The following is a 16,184-nucleotide window of genomic DNA, read 5'->3' as shown; positions in this document are numbered from 1 at the left end:
AGAAAACTAGAAATGCAGCTAGTTGATGTGTGTCTGGTAAAGAAAGGGGACCTGGAACAGGGATGGGGCAGGACTGGGAGGGATTATGCTGCCTGGGGGGTATTTTCAATTTGCCTTTTTAACTGTGATTATTTCCACTTGGATCCTAGCCTGTGTATCGTAAATAGGGGACTTTACGTTCTTGGCTCGCTGACATAACAATGTTCCTGATTAAGGTCTAAATTCTAAGCCTGCTAGTGCCAGCAATCGCACTGGTGTTTGCTAACGTACCATGTTAGAGATTAGACCCAGCAGCTCCCTTCAGAGTTTTGGCTCTGCAATCTAAATGCCTCTTTGTGCATATCTCTGTAGCATATTGCAGGTCTTTAGAAACATTTACTATTATCTGCAACTTGGCATGAGCCTGGCATATTGTGAGGGATCTTTTAAAATATTTTGACATTTTTAAAGATGCCCCTTTTTGATCAGTGTGGTGCCGGATCAGATTGGGACAAAGGTGGCTTTAAACCACTTTAGCATTTGTCCAATCTTGGGGCCACTGGAAAGTGGGTTAGAGCAGCCTGTAGGCTGCTCTAACTTACACCCCTCTCCAGAGGCCATGCAGGACTATCCCAGACTGTCAGCCAGACACAACAGTGTCCTGGCCAAGCCTCCTCTTTGCTAGGCTGCACCTCCTATGCTGGGGAAGGGGGAGTTGTGCAGGGCAGGAGGCACCCTGTACCACAAGAGGATTCCTCCACGTCAGGGGACGTTCCACTGCCGGACTTTGCTGGGTTATATGGCTGCTTTGTGCTGGTGGAGCAGCACTCTACAGCTGCAGCCCCGCTGGGAATCTGGCCCCCAGTTTTCCAATGGGACAGTGACAGGGGTGGCACAAGGAGCCTACTCTCCTTTAGAGTCCCAGGGAAGGACCTAGCACAACGGGAATCCTTGCACTTTGGGAGGTTGAGGAGCTGCTCCTTTCCGGTGCCTCCCTAGCTGCCTTCTGTATGATTTCCAGATCCAAAGGTCTCCTATCCTCTCCAGCGATCAGTGTATTCAAATAACATATTGACCAGTTGCCTAGAGCAGACACATTACTTCTGGCTGAGAGATTTTTAAACTGAAGCCATATTGCCTCTCTTCACTTCCCCCAAACCAACCAGTAAAAAGTAGTTTACCACTGGAATGGGCTTGGATTTTATACTCCTCCTCTCCTCCTAACGTCTGCGCAGAGCTGGGCTTCAGCAATTCTACCCCTGAAAATAGGGTGGAAAAGTGGGGGAAAAAAGTCAGAAAAGAAAAGCGAGTTTGCCAAAGACTGTGTTTAAAGCTGCAGCGTGCTCTCACCTGAGGATCAAAGTCCTTCTCTGACTCCGCTCCGAGCTGTTTCTTGACTAAAAATAACCCTTTGCCTTTAGCTCTTTCCTTTCTGGGTTGATTGTGAGCTTTTAACAGCTGTGTGTGCTGTTGTGTTAAACCAAGATTAGAGGAGGAGCGGGGAAGGAGGTGGGGTCCATCAGTTCAGTGCCTTTCAGCACAAAAACACAGGTGCCAGCTATAGCTGGCTGACTCCATACGTTCTGACCTAACCAGCAAAAGTGCTGGGGCAAAACTTCCACAGTTCCCACATGCAAATTCTTTAACCTCACTCCGTCTGAAGGCAAATGAGATGCATGCAATGGCGAATGCATGCCAAAGACTTGATTTGAGGAAGGAGTATAAGGGTTACCACCAGAAACATTGGCCGTTGGACCTGGCCCTTCCTTTATTTCAGCATTCTGACCTCAGTGCCATGACAGCATTGAGATTCCAGTGAAAGGAGTGCACGGCCCTGGGGGAAGCTGGACAGCAAGCAAGGGAGACTCTTGAATATTCTGAAATCCTGCCCGCAGCCCTGACTCACACAGCCCTTACTCCTCCTGGGCTAGATCCAGAGCTTCTCATTCTGTCCTCCATTATAGTTACTCCAGATTTACATCGGTGTTGTGAGATCAGAATAGGTACAGTGAACCAGAGATCTAGTCAGCACTATCAGTCTGAAGCAAAATCCTTCACTTCTACTTCTGTTTTTAATGGTGCAGATTAGGGAACTGGACAGCTCGGGGGAAGGTTGCTGATGGGATACAGAGCCTTTCACATGGCCAGATTGCTTGCTGCAATGCAGCTCTGGTCTGTTGTTTCCAACTGAAGGCTGTCTGGTGCCCTGTCTGAAATGAGGCAGTAGCCCCAGTTCAGTACTGAGTGGGCAGGTGTCAGCATCCCAAAATCACCTTTACAACTGGCAGCTAGATCATCCATCTCAGCAGAGAGGGCAATTAACTCCTGTCTTGCTCCCAGAGATGGTCCACTCCAGGCTGGAGTGGAGGCCCAATGTCAGGGTTCTACGGAGCTTGCTTATGTAGGACCCTTAGTCTAGCATCTCTCATCAGTAGTCAGTTCACAGGGAAATGCAAAAAGGAAGTTGATTTTGTGTTTGGTTGTATCAGAAATATTAAAACTGAACAGAAAAGCAATGGCACATCCCTCACTAATCATCTGCAATGGTAGACATTCAGCTGTGTGAAGATGCCACCTAGAGAAATGCAAAGATCAGACCGAAGACAGCAATGGCAGATGTTAGTCATGGAGATTCAGCCTTGTGCTAAGCTGAAGAGGAAAATGTACTTTAGCCTGGTTGACTTTTGCAATAGACCTCTGGATGCAAGCGTTGTAGAACTCCAGGCAAAGGGCTGGGACTGCCACATGGGGATGGATTTCATTTCTAAATAACCATGAGGACACCATCTGAGTTGCGGACCTATAGTTCTGTTCGGTAGCAGAGAGGTTGGCATCCTTAGCCTTCCTAAGGGCTTTGGGTTTGAATCTCTTGTCACCCTGTGCCCTTTTGCAAAGTAGGAGTGAAATGGTACAAGTGAGTGGAGAATCCTGATTTGGCAGCGTTTCATCACCACTTTACACTGGTGTAGATGAGGTCACAAGGTCCAGGCCCTGGAGAACCAGACCTTTTATTTACTGTGACATAATTCAGCCAGAAATCTCTTACAGATGAGGAGGCTGTTTTATGCATTTGGAATAACTTTGTCCAATGGGAAATTCATAAGTGTGGCTCTTGGTTAGGGGTAAAACACGAACATGCAATTTCGATTTGTAATTGACTTTGGAGCTACCTGCTGACAGCACGGAATTGGCATGTGGGGAAGTCTGCTGGGAAGTAGATATTAGGGTATTTGATCTGTTCTGTTAGTTAGAAGGAATAACTGTGTGCATGTCAAGGAGGTGATCATCATTGATTATGGAACTGGTTACAAATTTTGGTCACAAAGGCAGGTTTCTAGCTTGCTGTTATTAATGGCAATAAGGTACAGTTGAAAAGTCACTCTGTAAAAATGACAGAGTGGGGTTCCATGTTTGTTGCTCAGTTATGCTCACTTTGCAATCCAAAAGATTTTTTTTTTCTAATTGCCAGCCCTGCAAACTTGATCTTGGTATCTGAAAATCAAGCTGGTTTTCTATGGCTCACGCATCGCCAACAAAAAAGATTTTGCAATGGGAACTCAGTGAATAATTCTGATAATAATTCTCCCGTGAGAGGCGGAGATTATTCTACAGATGGAAAACCTGAGAGAATAAGAGATTTATGGCAAATTGAGCCCTGATTCCAGTCCCCAATTCCAATTATGAGGCAACAGTGTAGACTAATTAGAGATCAGCTGGCTTAACAGAACGCAGTTGAAGTCAAATTTAATTGTTTAATTTGTCAATAAAAAAACAAAACATCAGAGAACAAACCAAAATACAACCAGGAAAGAGCCTCAGGAAAAAGCACCTTCCTGACTCTGTGACTCAGAATCAGCTCTCGGCATACCCTATTTCACAGGACTCTTTTTGGTGGTCTTAGAATTAGGAGAGGACAAATTTGCTGGCTCACTGCTGAAGAGAGACGGGACCTTCACACCCTTCTGTTTCAGCATCTGATGAAAATCCAGCCGCTCGCTAATTATTCTCTGGAAATCAGACACATTCACAGGAGAATCCAGCATTAGCCATGGAGGTGATAGGATCATAAAGCTTTTCCTTCTCCCCTCACCTCTCCGCTGGTCCCCAGCTCAGGGGTCCAAGCAGAAGCATCATTCCACACCGAATCACATACCTGCATAGCCTCCAGTGCCTCCTCATCGCTAATTTCAGCTTGGGGGGATTTGGTGCCTGCAGCGCTGTATGTGGCCTGAATTATTTTGCTTCGAAATCTTTCAAACTTTGATTTTAAAAAGGAGGAAAAAAAACGACCTCAGTTTAATTAACCAGGAATTAACCAGGTTTCCTCCAATTAAAGAGGGACGCTGTCTGGCACAAGCAAAGACCTTCTCTCAGTAGAGGGAGAATTTAAAGCAACGCTTGCTTTTAAGCTATGCCAACAAGAGGGTTGGAATGACAACTGGCATTTCTGTCAGGTTCTCCTGTCTCTGAATGTCCCCAGGCCAACAGCGAGGTGCAGGACTGAAATTCTGCCCTGGGCTGAGTATGTGCAATTCCAGATGGCTTCAACAGAAGCCCCACACAGACACCTAGTGGCAACTTGTGTCTCTGAATTAGTAACCTAAGCAAATCTGACCTGACGTTGGATGGAGTCGCACCTGCTTGCAGCAGGTCTGAATATGTCCCTTTAAGAATAAATATGGAGAAATGTATTCCCATGATGGCTGTTTAGCCTGTGGCTGTATTTGAGAGAGGGGGATCCCCAGAAGGGCTGGGAGGCTGTGGGATAAAATTCAGAAAGAAGTTTGGCGTTGTAACTATTCTGCTCTGAAACCTCGGGGTCTCTTTTTCTTGGTATCCCATAAGACCCATAACTTAAACAAAGGCCCCTGGCAAGCGCAGGAGCCCAAACCGCCAGGGAAAGGTTGGGGAACAAGTGGACTGTTAACTGCCAGCCCCTCCATTCCTGCTGCTGGAGCTGAGGTGCCAAAGGGAGCCCCATGCAGTCCACCCAATGATTGTGTCTAAAGATGGCCCTGACTAAACTGGGGCCTTTGTTCTCATTAGCTGGAGTCCCTCCCTCAGGGGAGAGGCCCGCAGTGAAGGAGGAAGGAGGCCACCTTTACCCTAGCACTGATGCACTCCAGTGCAACTTTGGCCTGCTGCTCAGCGTGCTTCAAGGCCTTGACTTGGCTCTGCGTCTCACTTTGGTCACACAGCTGCTTCTGCATGTGGTGCTGGGCTACCATAACCTCTGCCTGGAGCTGGTTGATCTTGCTCTGCAAATCATCAATCAGTTTGTTTTTCTCGGCCAGTCTGGATTCTTGTTCCACAATGTCCTGAGGAGAAACACAGTTCAGGAGGAGTGGAGGAGAAAGCTGCCTAATTCAAACATGTCTCGCTAGAGATTTTGCCCTGCTATTCCAAACCCTTCCTAAATTTTCCAGAAGGCAGTGGTAGCAGTATATGTCAGTGCCCAGTAATGTTACTGGTTTGGGACTTTGTCCCCGCCAGGTTTACCTATAGTATTTAATAATAATTCTAATTAAGAGCCATTAAAACAGGTTTGTTCCCTTCTTCATCAATTCAGGCTCGTTAGAAAAATTAAACTGAGCAATAAAGTGTATTGAGAAACAAAATAGGCCAGGGCTATCCCATCTCTGATTTTCATGGGACAGACTCCCCTGCAAAACTAGGGAGGATATGGATGGCTTTAGTGTTGAAAGTAACTAGAGTGAAAGACACAGGACATCAGTGCAGGATTTGGAGAGAGAGCAGGAAAGGACCTAAAGGAGCACAAGGTGCTCACTAAATGGGATTGTTTTGTTTAATTTATACAGGCCCAGGCCTAATTGGGGCCCAGCAGGGAGAATTAGGGTGTTGGCTGCTGTAACTGAGCACTGGAGTTTGCATTGATGAGTCACCTGTCGGAGTTTGTAATTTTCTCTCTCTATTGTTCCCATCATTTCTTCACGCTTCCGTTCTTCTCGAAGGCTGGAAAACTGAGAGAAAAGGCTCCAGTTAACACATCAGCCCCATTACTACAGGTCACAGAATCATGATTTCCTGACTTGTTGAAAAAGAATAAAAACAAGTCTCACAAAGAATAAATTCCCAGTTTCCCCCACACTACACAATGGTGGCCAATGGTCTGTGTTGTGCTCTGAGTGACTGTACCTTGGCAGACATGGCTTGCAGTTGATTTCCCCGCTCTCGAAGCTCCTTTTGTAGCATTTCCTTTTCAGACTCAGCTCTCCGTAGCTGTGACTCCTGGAAAGCCAGCTGCCTTTGCAAGGAAGTGATGGCACCTGTACAATCAGAGTAGAGTCCTGAACCAACTGAACCCTGTTAAAGCCCTCGGGAAACCTCCCCTAGGTGATGAAAAAGGGGCCAGTCATTTTATTCCATCATCCAAAAATCATCTGGCTGTGGACATAAGTTATCTTAGAACTACAGTCACTACAGAAGTACACTTCAGCTGAATGATACTTTATCGCATCACTGAACTGAAGTGTCCATTTCTTAATACCAGCCAAATTCATTTTGTGCAAGAGTCAAAAGACTTAGAAATGGTTTGATATGCAGAAGCTCCCTCCAGGCTAGCAACACGTCACAGAGGTGCTGCTAGCTATACAGAGCTGATCCTCTTTGTTCAAAAGCTGCTCTTGATTAGCACCCGCATTGTTTAGCAGTCCAAACCTTACCAAGCACTTTTAAGTAGAATCTGCCCTTGGTTGGTAATGGGCATCTTTACCAGGCAGGCGGTAAGGGAAAAGAATTCAAAAGTAGCTGCTGTTGTTGGGAAGCTACCTTTAAAACTGCAGCGGGAATAGAAGCTGCAGCCTCTCAGTGAAGATCTAATGTAGATCCTTCCTAGACAGGGAACTGAGCCTCAATAATGACTTCCTCTTGCTCCCCATAACCAGCATACGAATTGTTCACAGAATAGGGGAAGAGTTTGGGATCTAGCCACTAAAATTTCAGATACTCTCTGGTCTTTAGCCCTTTTGTGTTCCCCGTATGCCAGTCCTGGTACCTGTGGCCATGTCATAGTCCGTCTTTGCTTTCTCCAGTTCTTTACAGAGTTCTTGGTTCATTTGCTGGAATTCTCTGAGCTTGATCAGGGATGCTTTCTCTTCCGCCTCTGCCTCATTCTCCTCCTCCTCTTCAGAAGCCACTTCAATTTCTGTACCACTGAGAAGCTCTTTTTCCATGTCCTCTTGTCTCAAGCCCTTTTGCTGCATTTCTGAATACTGTAAGGACAAAAGGACGGGAAGAATTTTGAAAGTTGAAGCAAAATGCAGCCTTAGGTAGAGACTGGCTTTAGTCATATAAGGCTCCATTTCTGGAGCTGAACGTTTGGAGGGACGGGAGTCTAGTTCTGGAGTTGCATTTAGGGCACCTCTCTAACCCTGAGCCAGAGACCTTGCAAATGGAATAATATAATGTATAGTGAAACATTGACACAGGCTTAAGAAAATGACTCCGTAACTGCTGCAGCTTAATTACTGGTTCCTTTTTAAACTCTTGAGTTCTAGTCCAAATACAGGAAAACTGTGCTTCCTGTTCTTCTTTATCTAAAAGTATCTATTGTGTCCAGCACTGGAGCATCTGGAGACCTCACAATGTCTAGATCGGGGTGGGCAAACTTTTTGGGCCGAGGGCCACATCTGGGTGGGGAAATTGTATGCAGGGCTGGGGCAGGGGGTTGGGGTGAGGGAGGGAGTGCGGGGTGTGGGAGGGGTGCGGTGTGCAGGAACGGGCTCAGGGCAAGGGATTGGGGCAGAGGAGGGGTGCAAGGTGTAAGAGGGGGCTCAGGGAAGGGGGTTGGGGTGCAGGAGGGGGCTCAGGGCAGGGGTGCAGAAGGGGTGCGGGGTGCAGCAGGGGGCTCCGGGCAAGGGGTAGGGGTGCGGGGTATACGAGGGGGCTCAGGGCAGGGAGTTGGGGTGCAAGGTGCAGGCAGGTGGCTTAGGGCAGGGAGTTGGGGGGCAGGGTGCAGGCGGGGTTCGGGCTCTGGCCCGGCGCCGCTTACCTAAAGCGGCACCGGGTTGGCAGCGGCGCGCACCAGGGCCAGGGCAGGCTCCCTGCATGCCTGCCCTGGCCCCATGCCGCGCCGCTCCAGGAAGTGCTGTGGTCCCTGGAGGGGGGAGGGGAGGCGGAGGGCTCCGCGTGCGCTGCCCCTGCCATGCCTCCAGGTAACTCCCCCGAAGTTCCCATTGGCCGCGGTTCCCCGTTCCCGGCCAATGGAAGCTGCGGGGAGCAGTGCCTGGAGGCAAGGGCAACGCACAAAGCCCTCTGCCCCCCGACCCGGGGGCCGCAGGGAAGTGGTGCCAGCCACTTGAGAGCAGTGCGGGGCCCGCGGCTCCATGGGGGCAATCCCATGGGCTGGATCCAAAGCCCTGAGGGGCCGGATCCGGCCCGCAGGCCGTAGTTTGCCCACCCCTGGTCTAGATATTAAAAAAACATACAATCATGGGTCTCATGCTCCTGGAGGCACAACCCATAACCCCATGCAGACCTGGAGCAAGATTTCTGGAAGTTCATTATTTGGTCCAAATGTAAACAGACACCAAATGCACTGACCGTGAACTTGACCCAAAGCCAGGTAATATCTCCAAGATACTACAAGGGAAGAAGATTCTGAATATTTGGCACTTTTACACATGAGCATTTGAAATATGCTATATTGGAGCACCTTTTTGGATCTGTGTGGTTTGTTTGTTCATAGGCCCCCTCTGCACAATTAGGAGGATTAATTTATTTTAGGATCTGTCCACACTGATCTCTTTAGCTTCTGTGGTTAGACAATTTCCCTGGTATCTTCACAGCAGTGGACCTGGGAAGGGGGATTAAATTATATGAATCTTGTTGTAGATGTACCTTCATTTACACTGATATAACTGAAAGCAGAATTTGGCCCAGAGATGTTAACCTAAGTTATTCCTTATAATGATGTTTCTAAATGCTTTGGTTTTCTGTTTACACTTTCCTATGTCTGCAAATCAGAGACCCAAAGGGGATGGGCGAGAGAGGGAAATCTAGAGCAGGGTTTCTTGCAACAAATTTTTTGGAGGCCTCAGAGTGTGGCCACCAAGTCTCTTGGTGGTGGCTGCTTTGACAATTTTTCCTAAAATACTTAATTAACTTTAGGAGAAACAAACACATATGCACATATACAAGTCCAATCAGTGTAATTTATTTTTGTAGGGGTGTTTTTGCAGACTCAATAATAATAATAACATACAGTTGTGTCTATTCTTTACTGGACCTAAACAGAATAAAAACACAAATAAGGTGCTTTGCATGTTCCTGTCTTTGTTGTTGTTGTTTATTTTGCTTTTTTGGTTGCAGGTTTGTTTGTTTTTAGGCTTGCTAGCTAGTAAGTCCCCTTCTGTGAAAAGTGATATTTGTATGTTTGTTAATATCACTTTTTCACAGCAGAGACTTGTTACCTAGCTGGGAGGCAGTGAAAAGTGATATTAACAAACATGCACTATCACCTTTCACAGCAGACTTACTCAGCCTTGGCAAGCTGGGGGGACAAATTAAGCCTTGGATGGGGAGGTGGGTAGGGAGGCAGTGGGGGCCAGGGGCGAAAAGGGGGGGTGTGAGTCTGAAGCCCAGCTGCCGGAGTCCGCCGCTGTGCAGCGAGAGCCCAATGCCCCACAGTCAGAGCCTGTGGCCAGAGCCTGCCGCCCACCATACCAGGGCTGAAGCTGGAAGCCTGAGCCCCACCGCCCCCGGGAAGGTGGGGAACTCACACCGGCTGTCTGTTCCTCCGATGTTTGTGGTTCAAGAGGGGGTCAGGACCCAACCCCTCCTTGCTGCCCCCTCCCCCCGAATCACTGCCCAAGAGGTTGTGGCTGCAAGAAAAGCCCCTGGTGGTCGCATTTGAGAAATGCTGATCTAGAGGATGCAGTCACTAAAGGACACCTTTAGCAGCAGTGTGAAAAGCACATAATAGCATAGACTCCTCTCAGTCTACTGTCAGTTTCTTTTGCCATATCTGAACTAGTGCAGATCCTCTTTCACCTCCTTTTCCAGTTGCCATAGTTCCTCCTGGTCTTTCATCAGGGACTCAGACAGGCTAGCAATCTTAGAGTCCAGAATTTTATCAGAGTAGCTTAGTTTTAATTTTAAGCATGCCACCTCCTCTCTCAAATCTTCTTTAGTGCCACTTTGTCCTAAGCCATCCTGCACTGAGCTGCTTAGCCCAGGCATCTTTGTCTTGCTGTCATCAGCTACAGGTTCTGAGGCTGTATTTTTCTGCAAGGGAAAATTTAGTATGAGGAAAACTACCTAGGAAGCTGCTTTCCACACTCCTAGCTTGCAGCACATAAAGGAAAGAGCTTGGTGCAGTAACCGCAAATACACCTCACCTTGTCAGTGAATTCTTAGTGCTAGGCCTCCACAATGGTTTTGGGGAAGCTGATAACGTGTTTAGAACATGATGCACAAATGAGCACTCTCAGCATTCCATTCTGCTTCACATTGCCTCCGACTGGCACAGTCACATTCAGTAGCTTTGTTATATCCCTTATGAGGATCATAAAGTGGGACTGCTGGATGGGGTCTCATTTGCATATAATTACCCAGAATGCTTTTCCCTCTCACTGTGCTACTTGTGAATTCAGGGCACAGGAGGGCCTTAAATTGCTTTTATTTTGAACCTCACTTCCTCAGTTTGGTTGTTTTTTTGTGTGTGCCCCTGTTTGGGGAAATCCCCTATCTGCTTACATCATAGAATCATAGGTTCAGAAGGGACCACAAGGGTCATCATCATCAGCTTTTCCACTAGCGATGGCCACTGCTGATAGCCGTTTTGTCTCTCACTATGAAGTCTATCTTAAATGCGTGCTTCATTTCATACAGAGAAAATGAGTGCAAGTCACCTCCTCTGTGATGACACTTTCCCTCCTGAGCAGCTCCAGATGCTTCTTCAGATTCTCCATCTCCTCCCTAAGGATAGAGATTACATCATCCTTCCTTGCACATTCCGCTTCACATCTTGAAAGACGATTAATCTCTTCTCCCATCATCAACAAGCATCGTTCCTGGGAACAGAAACAGGCATAGTGTTCACTCAAACAATGCATCTGAGGTTTGATGGGATATTGGTGGGCAGGAAAAAGATAGATGAGTGGCATACAAGTGGATGATGTACTGTATTTCAATACCTGCCCATCTGTAGGGAATTTAATGGCATCTAGTCTAAGGTACTAGGACCCAGGACTCCTAGGTTCTCTTTCTTATTTTGACGTGGACTTACTGCCATTCTCCTCTCTATGTGCTTTCCCTTCTTTCCTGCACTTCACGTTGTTTTGAAAAAGAACTTTGAGATCCTTTGATTAATCCATTTATCCAAATACAATTCTATTATTAACTTAATTTACATCACACCCTTAGAAAGTTAATTTTCTAGCTGGATCACTTTGCAATTAACTATGTGCGTGGTCTATTCTTCTTTTTGAAGTATTATAGCAACATTTTCTTACCTTCTCACGGATTACATCAATGTACCACGGGATTTTACTCTCTATAGGTCCTCTTTGTTGTTCAGCTGGAACGATTCCTTCTGTGAAACTCTTCCATTTAGAGAGACCACTGAAACTTTTACTGAGTAGGAGCTGGCCAGCTGCTGGGGGGGGGGCGAGGGGAGGAAGGTGTGAAATAGTGGAACGAACATTTATCTAAATATCACCCAGAGACTGGAAAAACATATTTGTTCTGTCAAACTTATTTTTTCTGGCAACAAATCTCTATTACTAGCCTCAACTTTTTGGGTTCCACTTACTGTACCATTTAAAAAACTCCTCAGAAAAGATTATTTACCATATTGAATTAAAAACAGTGACCCAGCCTGCAATGGGTAGGCTTCAAAAGGGAGTTGTGTCTTGTTTAAACTGCCTGCCGGCTTCAACCTTAATCAGCAAAATCCTCCAACTTGTGGCTGGACTTGTATGTGCCCTGTGTCCTGCATATAACCCCACCTAGACTGGAACAGGGACCGTGAAGGACTATAGGCAGCACTTCTACCACACGGTGCAGGTTGCTCTATGGAGTATATAGCTTGGAGATCATGTCATGCCACCAACGGGTTAAAAAGAGCAACCAAGGCAAGCCCAGTGGTTTTTCCTATAGCAACGTAATGCGCTGCCTTGCAAAAGCACTGATTTCACAGCGGATTTTCACCCTTCTGGGAAAACACACACGCATACAGTCTTCACAGTCATCCCCTTACCTTTGGCCGATTCTGATGGATATGTGTTCTGAAAGGCAGCATTCCACTCTTCAAAGTTGAGTTGGGAGGACAGACTGATGGTACTCAAATTAAAGGACAAATCAGGGCTGTGTGATAAAGTACTTTCTGTGTTGGAAAAAAAATCCTAGTTACTTCTAAGTGGTTTTTATTGTTTGTTTTTGGCAAGAAAAATATCTATTTGACGTATTCCAGATTATCAGCACTCTGGCTTATACCTTCTGTCACAATAAAGGGTTAAAACTCTTACCAGTTTCAGAGAAGTGAAGAGAATGTGGGTTTTATGCAAAATAAGATGGACTGATTTAAATATTATACATTTATACTGAATTCCTAGTTCAGGTATGTGAGGAACCTATCACTTTTAATATCCAGGTAGATTTACCTGGTCATGGTAACACAAACTTATGCTAGAATGAAAGGGGCTGAGATCTGAGTCACCTCGCCCTTCTGAATAAGGAAAAATCTGTCTTCAGTCACAGAGCAGGCTAAAAGGGACCACCAGAGCATCCAGAAACTAGTTCTGAAACTCCGTTCAGCATGAAACTGTCACAGCCCAGCATAAGCCCAAAGGTTCCTTACCCTGAAAAATGGGGTTGGTGTTCAGGACATAGGGAAAAACTCCTCTCGGTAGGACTACCCTACTCTGCGACTACCCCTTCAAGAGACGTGTGGAGTTTACAGCCTAAACAGCCTGGGTGCAATCAAGAAGCACCCTGCCCCGCCTTGGGGCTATATATAAACAGGGAAAGGCCGCTGAGTGAGAGAGAAAGGAACCAGAAGTGGTATTGGTGACAGTGGCCCACTCCTCCCATCGGTCACCAGCCTTACCTAGGCTGAGAGACTTTATTTTCTGATTATATGCTTGGTTACGCTGACTCAAGTCTTGGAGGTAAGAGCCTTATGAACTTGGTTAAATTGTTCCTTCCCTGACCTGCTGTCTAAGGGAAAGGGAGACAGCTTGCCTGCCTCCTAGAACAATAGGAGAAGCTGGAACTCTGGATGGCTGGAGGTGGTCTGGAGGCCCTCTGAAGGCAGGATTTTTTTTGTTTGGGTGGTCTTGGCCTCCTCTTTCTTGGATCATGTACACTTGCCTTTGGGTTTTTCACTTGCTACCAGCTAGGCTTTTCTTTTTTAACTTTGTGGTAGCATTGAGGAAATGTTGAATAAATGACACTGTCGAAAGCCCCTACTAGCAAATACATACTAGTCAAGTGCAAGATCCGTGTTACATGTTAAAGTTGTGCTGAGGGAATCATCAGTACTCTGGCTACCTGCAATTTGAAGAATGAATGGGGAAACAATTTGTAGGACTTAAACGGGAGTTCTGGGGAAATAAGGGCTATCATGTGGGAGAAATAGCTTAATATATCACAGGAAAGAGTACTGGGGGTTTGCTGATTTCTCTTGTGAGCCTTACCAAGATGGGATGTTGAAGTTGCTCTGTTACTAAATCTAGGACATCCAGGGCGCATTAGAAAAGATCTCTGTAATTCCTCCACCTGGGGCTCATACTCTGACGCAGAGACACCAGCAGGTTTGATATCAGCCTGGCAAAGAGGAGGAAATTAGACCATTAACTGGATGTGTCTTATTCAAAAAGTGCTTTTTAACTGTAGGTTGGCAGGAAGGTAGGTGTAAATCCATTCTGTGATGTGACAACCAGCAATGATAGGCTGCTCAAGGTCAGGGCCTGATCTGCAAAGTGCTGAGTATCCTCAACTCCATTCTGAAGTTGGAGGGAATAGAGGGGGCTCAGCATGTCACAGGAGGCACTGAGTTCACTGCAGGATCAGACCCTCATGAAGAAAGCCTTCATCAAATGCTAAAATTCCTTTCTCCCACTTTCTTTCAGCTAAGATTTTTCAAGGGAGTTAAATGCCCAAATCCCATTGCAACTGTGTGCCTAACCCCTTTTGGAACTGCCAGCATTAATCCTGGGGGTGGGATTATGATTTTGCTGATAAACAAAGCATTGCAATTGCATAGGAGGGATGTAAATCCACTTCTTGCCATTATCTGCATATTACAGTTGGCCTTTGCTGCACTTGCCTTGAGAGGCCCCAATATTTTGTGGGTAAGCAAATGGCATATGATCGGCTCCTGTGATGTGCAGAATCTATTCTACTTAATGGGATTTTCCTTTCTTTGGAGCTCAAACCTGAAAGAAGCTGCTGCCCAAAATGCCAATCCGCAAGGTGCTAAGTACTTCTCAGAAGGTGTATAGTGTTAGCAAGGCAGCCCCTTGTAACCCTTTGCTTCCCAAATCAAATCCCATTTTATCATGTCTAAAACGTGATTAAAATAGCAGCATATTAAATACTTGGTTCTCATAGTAGCGTCTGACTGCTTGAGCCGATTTACTCAGCGTGGATCTACCGCTGGGAAGTTTCCATACTGGTGTCTGTTGCCTTCGGCTGCTTAATTCCTGGAGCTCACTGAAACCCTTTGTCATCAAGTTCATCTCTCTAAAGGTGTTTCACCAATCTCAGCCTTTCACAAAATAGAGAGGGGGAGAATTAACGGGAGCCTGCTGGGTTAAAAGGCCTCTAATTTTACAAATCATATTTCCTCATTTGTGTTCCTGATAAGTCTCAATCAGAGGTTTGCAAACTGTGGGGCCTGCCCCCCGTAGGGGGGGGCAGAAAGGAACTTTCAGGGGGACACCAGCCCCATGTGGTTGAGGATCTGGGCTGTGGGGAGCAGGAGGGAGGAGGGCTGGCTGAGGGATTGGGGGGGAGCAGGGAGGTGTCTTAGGGGCTGGGGGCAGGGAGTGGAGGGGGCTGGGGGCAGGTGGCTAGGGAAACAGGACGGAGGAGGGCTGGCTCAGGGATTGGGGGAGCAGGGGGCAGGGATTGGGGGCGGGGCTTGTGGGGGGGTCTGTCTGGGGGCGGGGCCGGGAAGGGAGGAGCAGGGGGGCTGGGGGCAGGTGGCTAGGGGAGCAGGAGGGGGGGCTGGGATTGGAGGCGGCTGAGGGGCGGGGCCGGGAGGGGAGCAGCAGGGGGGGCTCCTCACCTGCCGCGGCCCCGGCACCCCACGGTGGACTCTCCACCAGCCTCAGCCAAGCCGCTCGGCCTGCGGGAGCCTGACCAACCCCGAGGCGGGACGGACAGGGGAGGTGGCCAATGAGCTGAGGGAACGGCGAGTAGCGGGCGGGGGAGGCGCCCGGCTTGTGGACGGCTGTTGCTAAGCAACTGGCTGAGAGCGTCGGGGGCGAAACAGGCCGCTGAGAGCGCCCGCGGCGGCAGCGCCCCTGGCGGCCAGCGCGGGCAATGCAGGCTCCCTGCTCTGGCCCACCCCAGGCAGCCCCTTGGCTGCACCAGCGCGGGCTGGGGAGATGGAGGCGCGCCCCCCCAGACCGGCCCGGAGCCCAGTTCTCCCCCCCTCGGGCAGAGAGAGGCGGGAACTGACCATGGGTCTCCCACTGCAAGTGCCCCATCTCCCCCTCTTTCCGCTCAGCGCTGAGCTGCAGTGTTAGCAACCGCCCCGGCCAGCACACGTCACCTTCCCCGCAGGACCCTTGATCCCCCCAAAGGCCAGTGGCGCCCCTAGCCCTAAAACCAGCGCAGGCGGAGGCCGGTCCCACGCCTGGGAGCAGCACCCGGGAACGCCGGGTGCCCAGAACCAGCGGCGCCTTCATGCTCCTTAGCGGGACACTTTGCTTTTAAAAAGTGAGAGGCAAACAGGGGCAGCATTGGGAGCTCTCCGGGGACAGTGCATGCGGAGGGAAGTAGATCGGTGCCTTTCGGATGCATCTCCTTTGACACCACCATGCCCTGGCAAGCAACAAGGGCCGAGTCAGCTGGCCGCCCGCTGCAGAAGGAGCCGATTCAGCACCCCAGCATGGGGACAGCTCTTTGCAGGGCTCTCCAGTCTGCCCGGCCTGGCTTTGAATGGGCTGCAGGACACCGCTCCTTGCTGCTTCGAATCAGAACCCTCGGAACAGTTTGAACGGAAACAGACCCTC

The 16,184-nt window shown here is 48.2% G+C and overlaps 1 protein-coding gene across 1 annotated transcript; it reads right to left on the bottom strand.

Annotated features, from left to right (window-relative positions):
• Positions 1 to 3,848: 3,848 nt before the first annotated feature.
• CCDC27 (coiled-coil domain containing 27) lies at positions 3,849 to 14,681 on the bottom strand. Its single transcript, XM_065421164.1, has 12 exons — positions 14,541 to 14,681; positions 13,638 to 13,767; positions 12,200 to 12,325; positions 11,454 to 11,596; positions 10,851 to 11,012; positions 9,991 to 10,224; positions 6,995 to 7,211; positions 6,136 to 6,266; positions 5,883 to 5,960; positions 5,085 to 5,297; positions 4,133 to 4,237; positions 3,849 to 3,986 (listed from the first exon to the last, which is right to left on the bottom strand). The coding sequence occupies exons 1-12, from the start codon at positions 14,679 to 14,681 to the stop codon at positions 3,849 to 3,851; spliced, it is 1,818 nt and encodes a 605-aa protein (XP_065277236.1).
• Positions 14,682 to 16,184: the final 1,503 nt, after the last annotated feature.

Source organism: Emys orbicularis, chromosome 22, assembly GCF_028017835.1.
Source record: "Emys orbicularis isolate rEmyOrb1 chromosome 22, rEmyOrb1.hap1, whole genome shotgun sequence".
Lineage (NCBI taxonomy): Eukaryota > Metazoa > Chordata > Testudines > Emydidae > Emys > Emys orbicularis.
Note: the sequence above shows the minus strand (reverse complement) of the source record. Positions and strands in the feature narration are given on the sequence as shown.

Bases quoted from the DNA above. Each gene is read 5' to 3' on its own strand.
- CCDC27 (XM_065421164.1), bottom strand. From the start codon at position 14,681: ATGAACTTGATGACAAAGGGTTTCAGTGAGCTCCAGGAATTAAGCAGC. The intron at 13,768-14,540 runs GTATTTAATATG...CCTCTTTGCCAG, and splicing joins GACGCTACTATGAGAACCAA to GCTGATATCAAACCTGCTGG. The intron at 5,961-6,135 runs GTACAGTCACTC...CTTTTCTCTCAG, and splicing joins TGCAAGCCATGTCTGCCAAG to TTTTCCAGCCTTCGAGAAGA.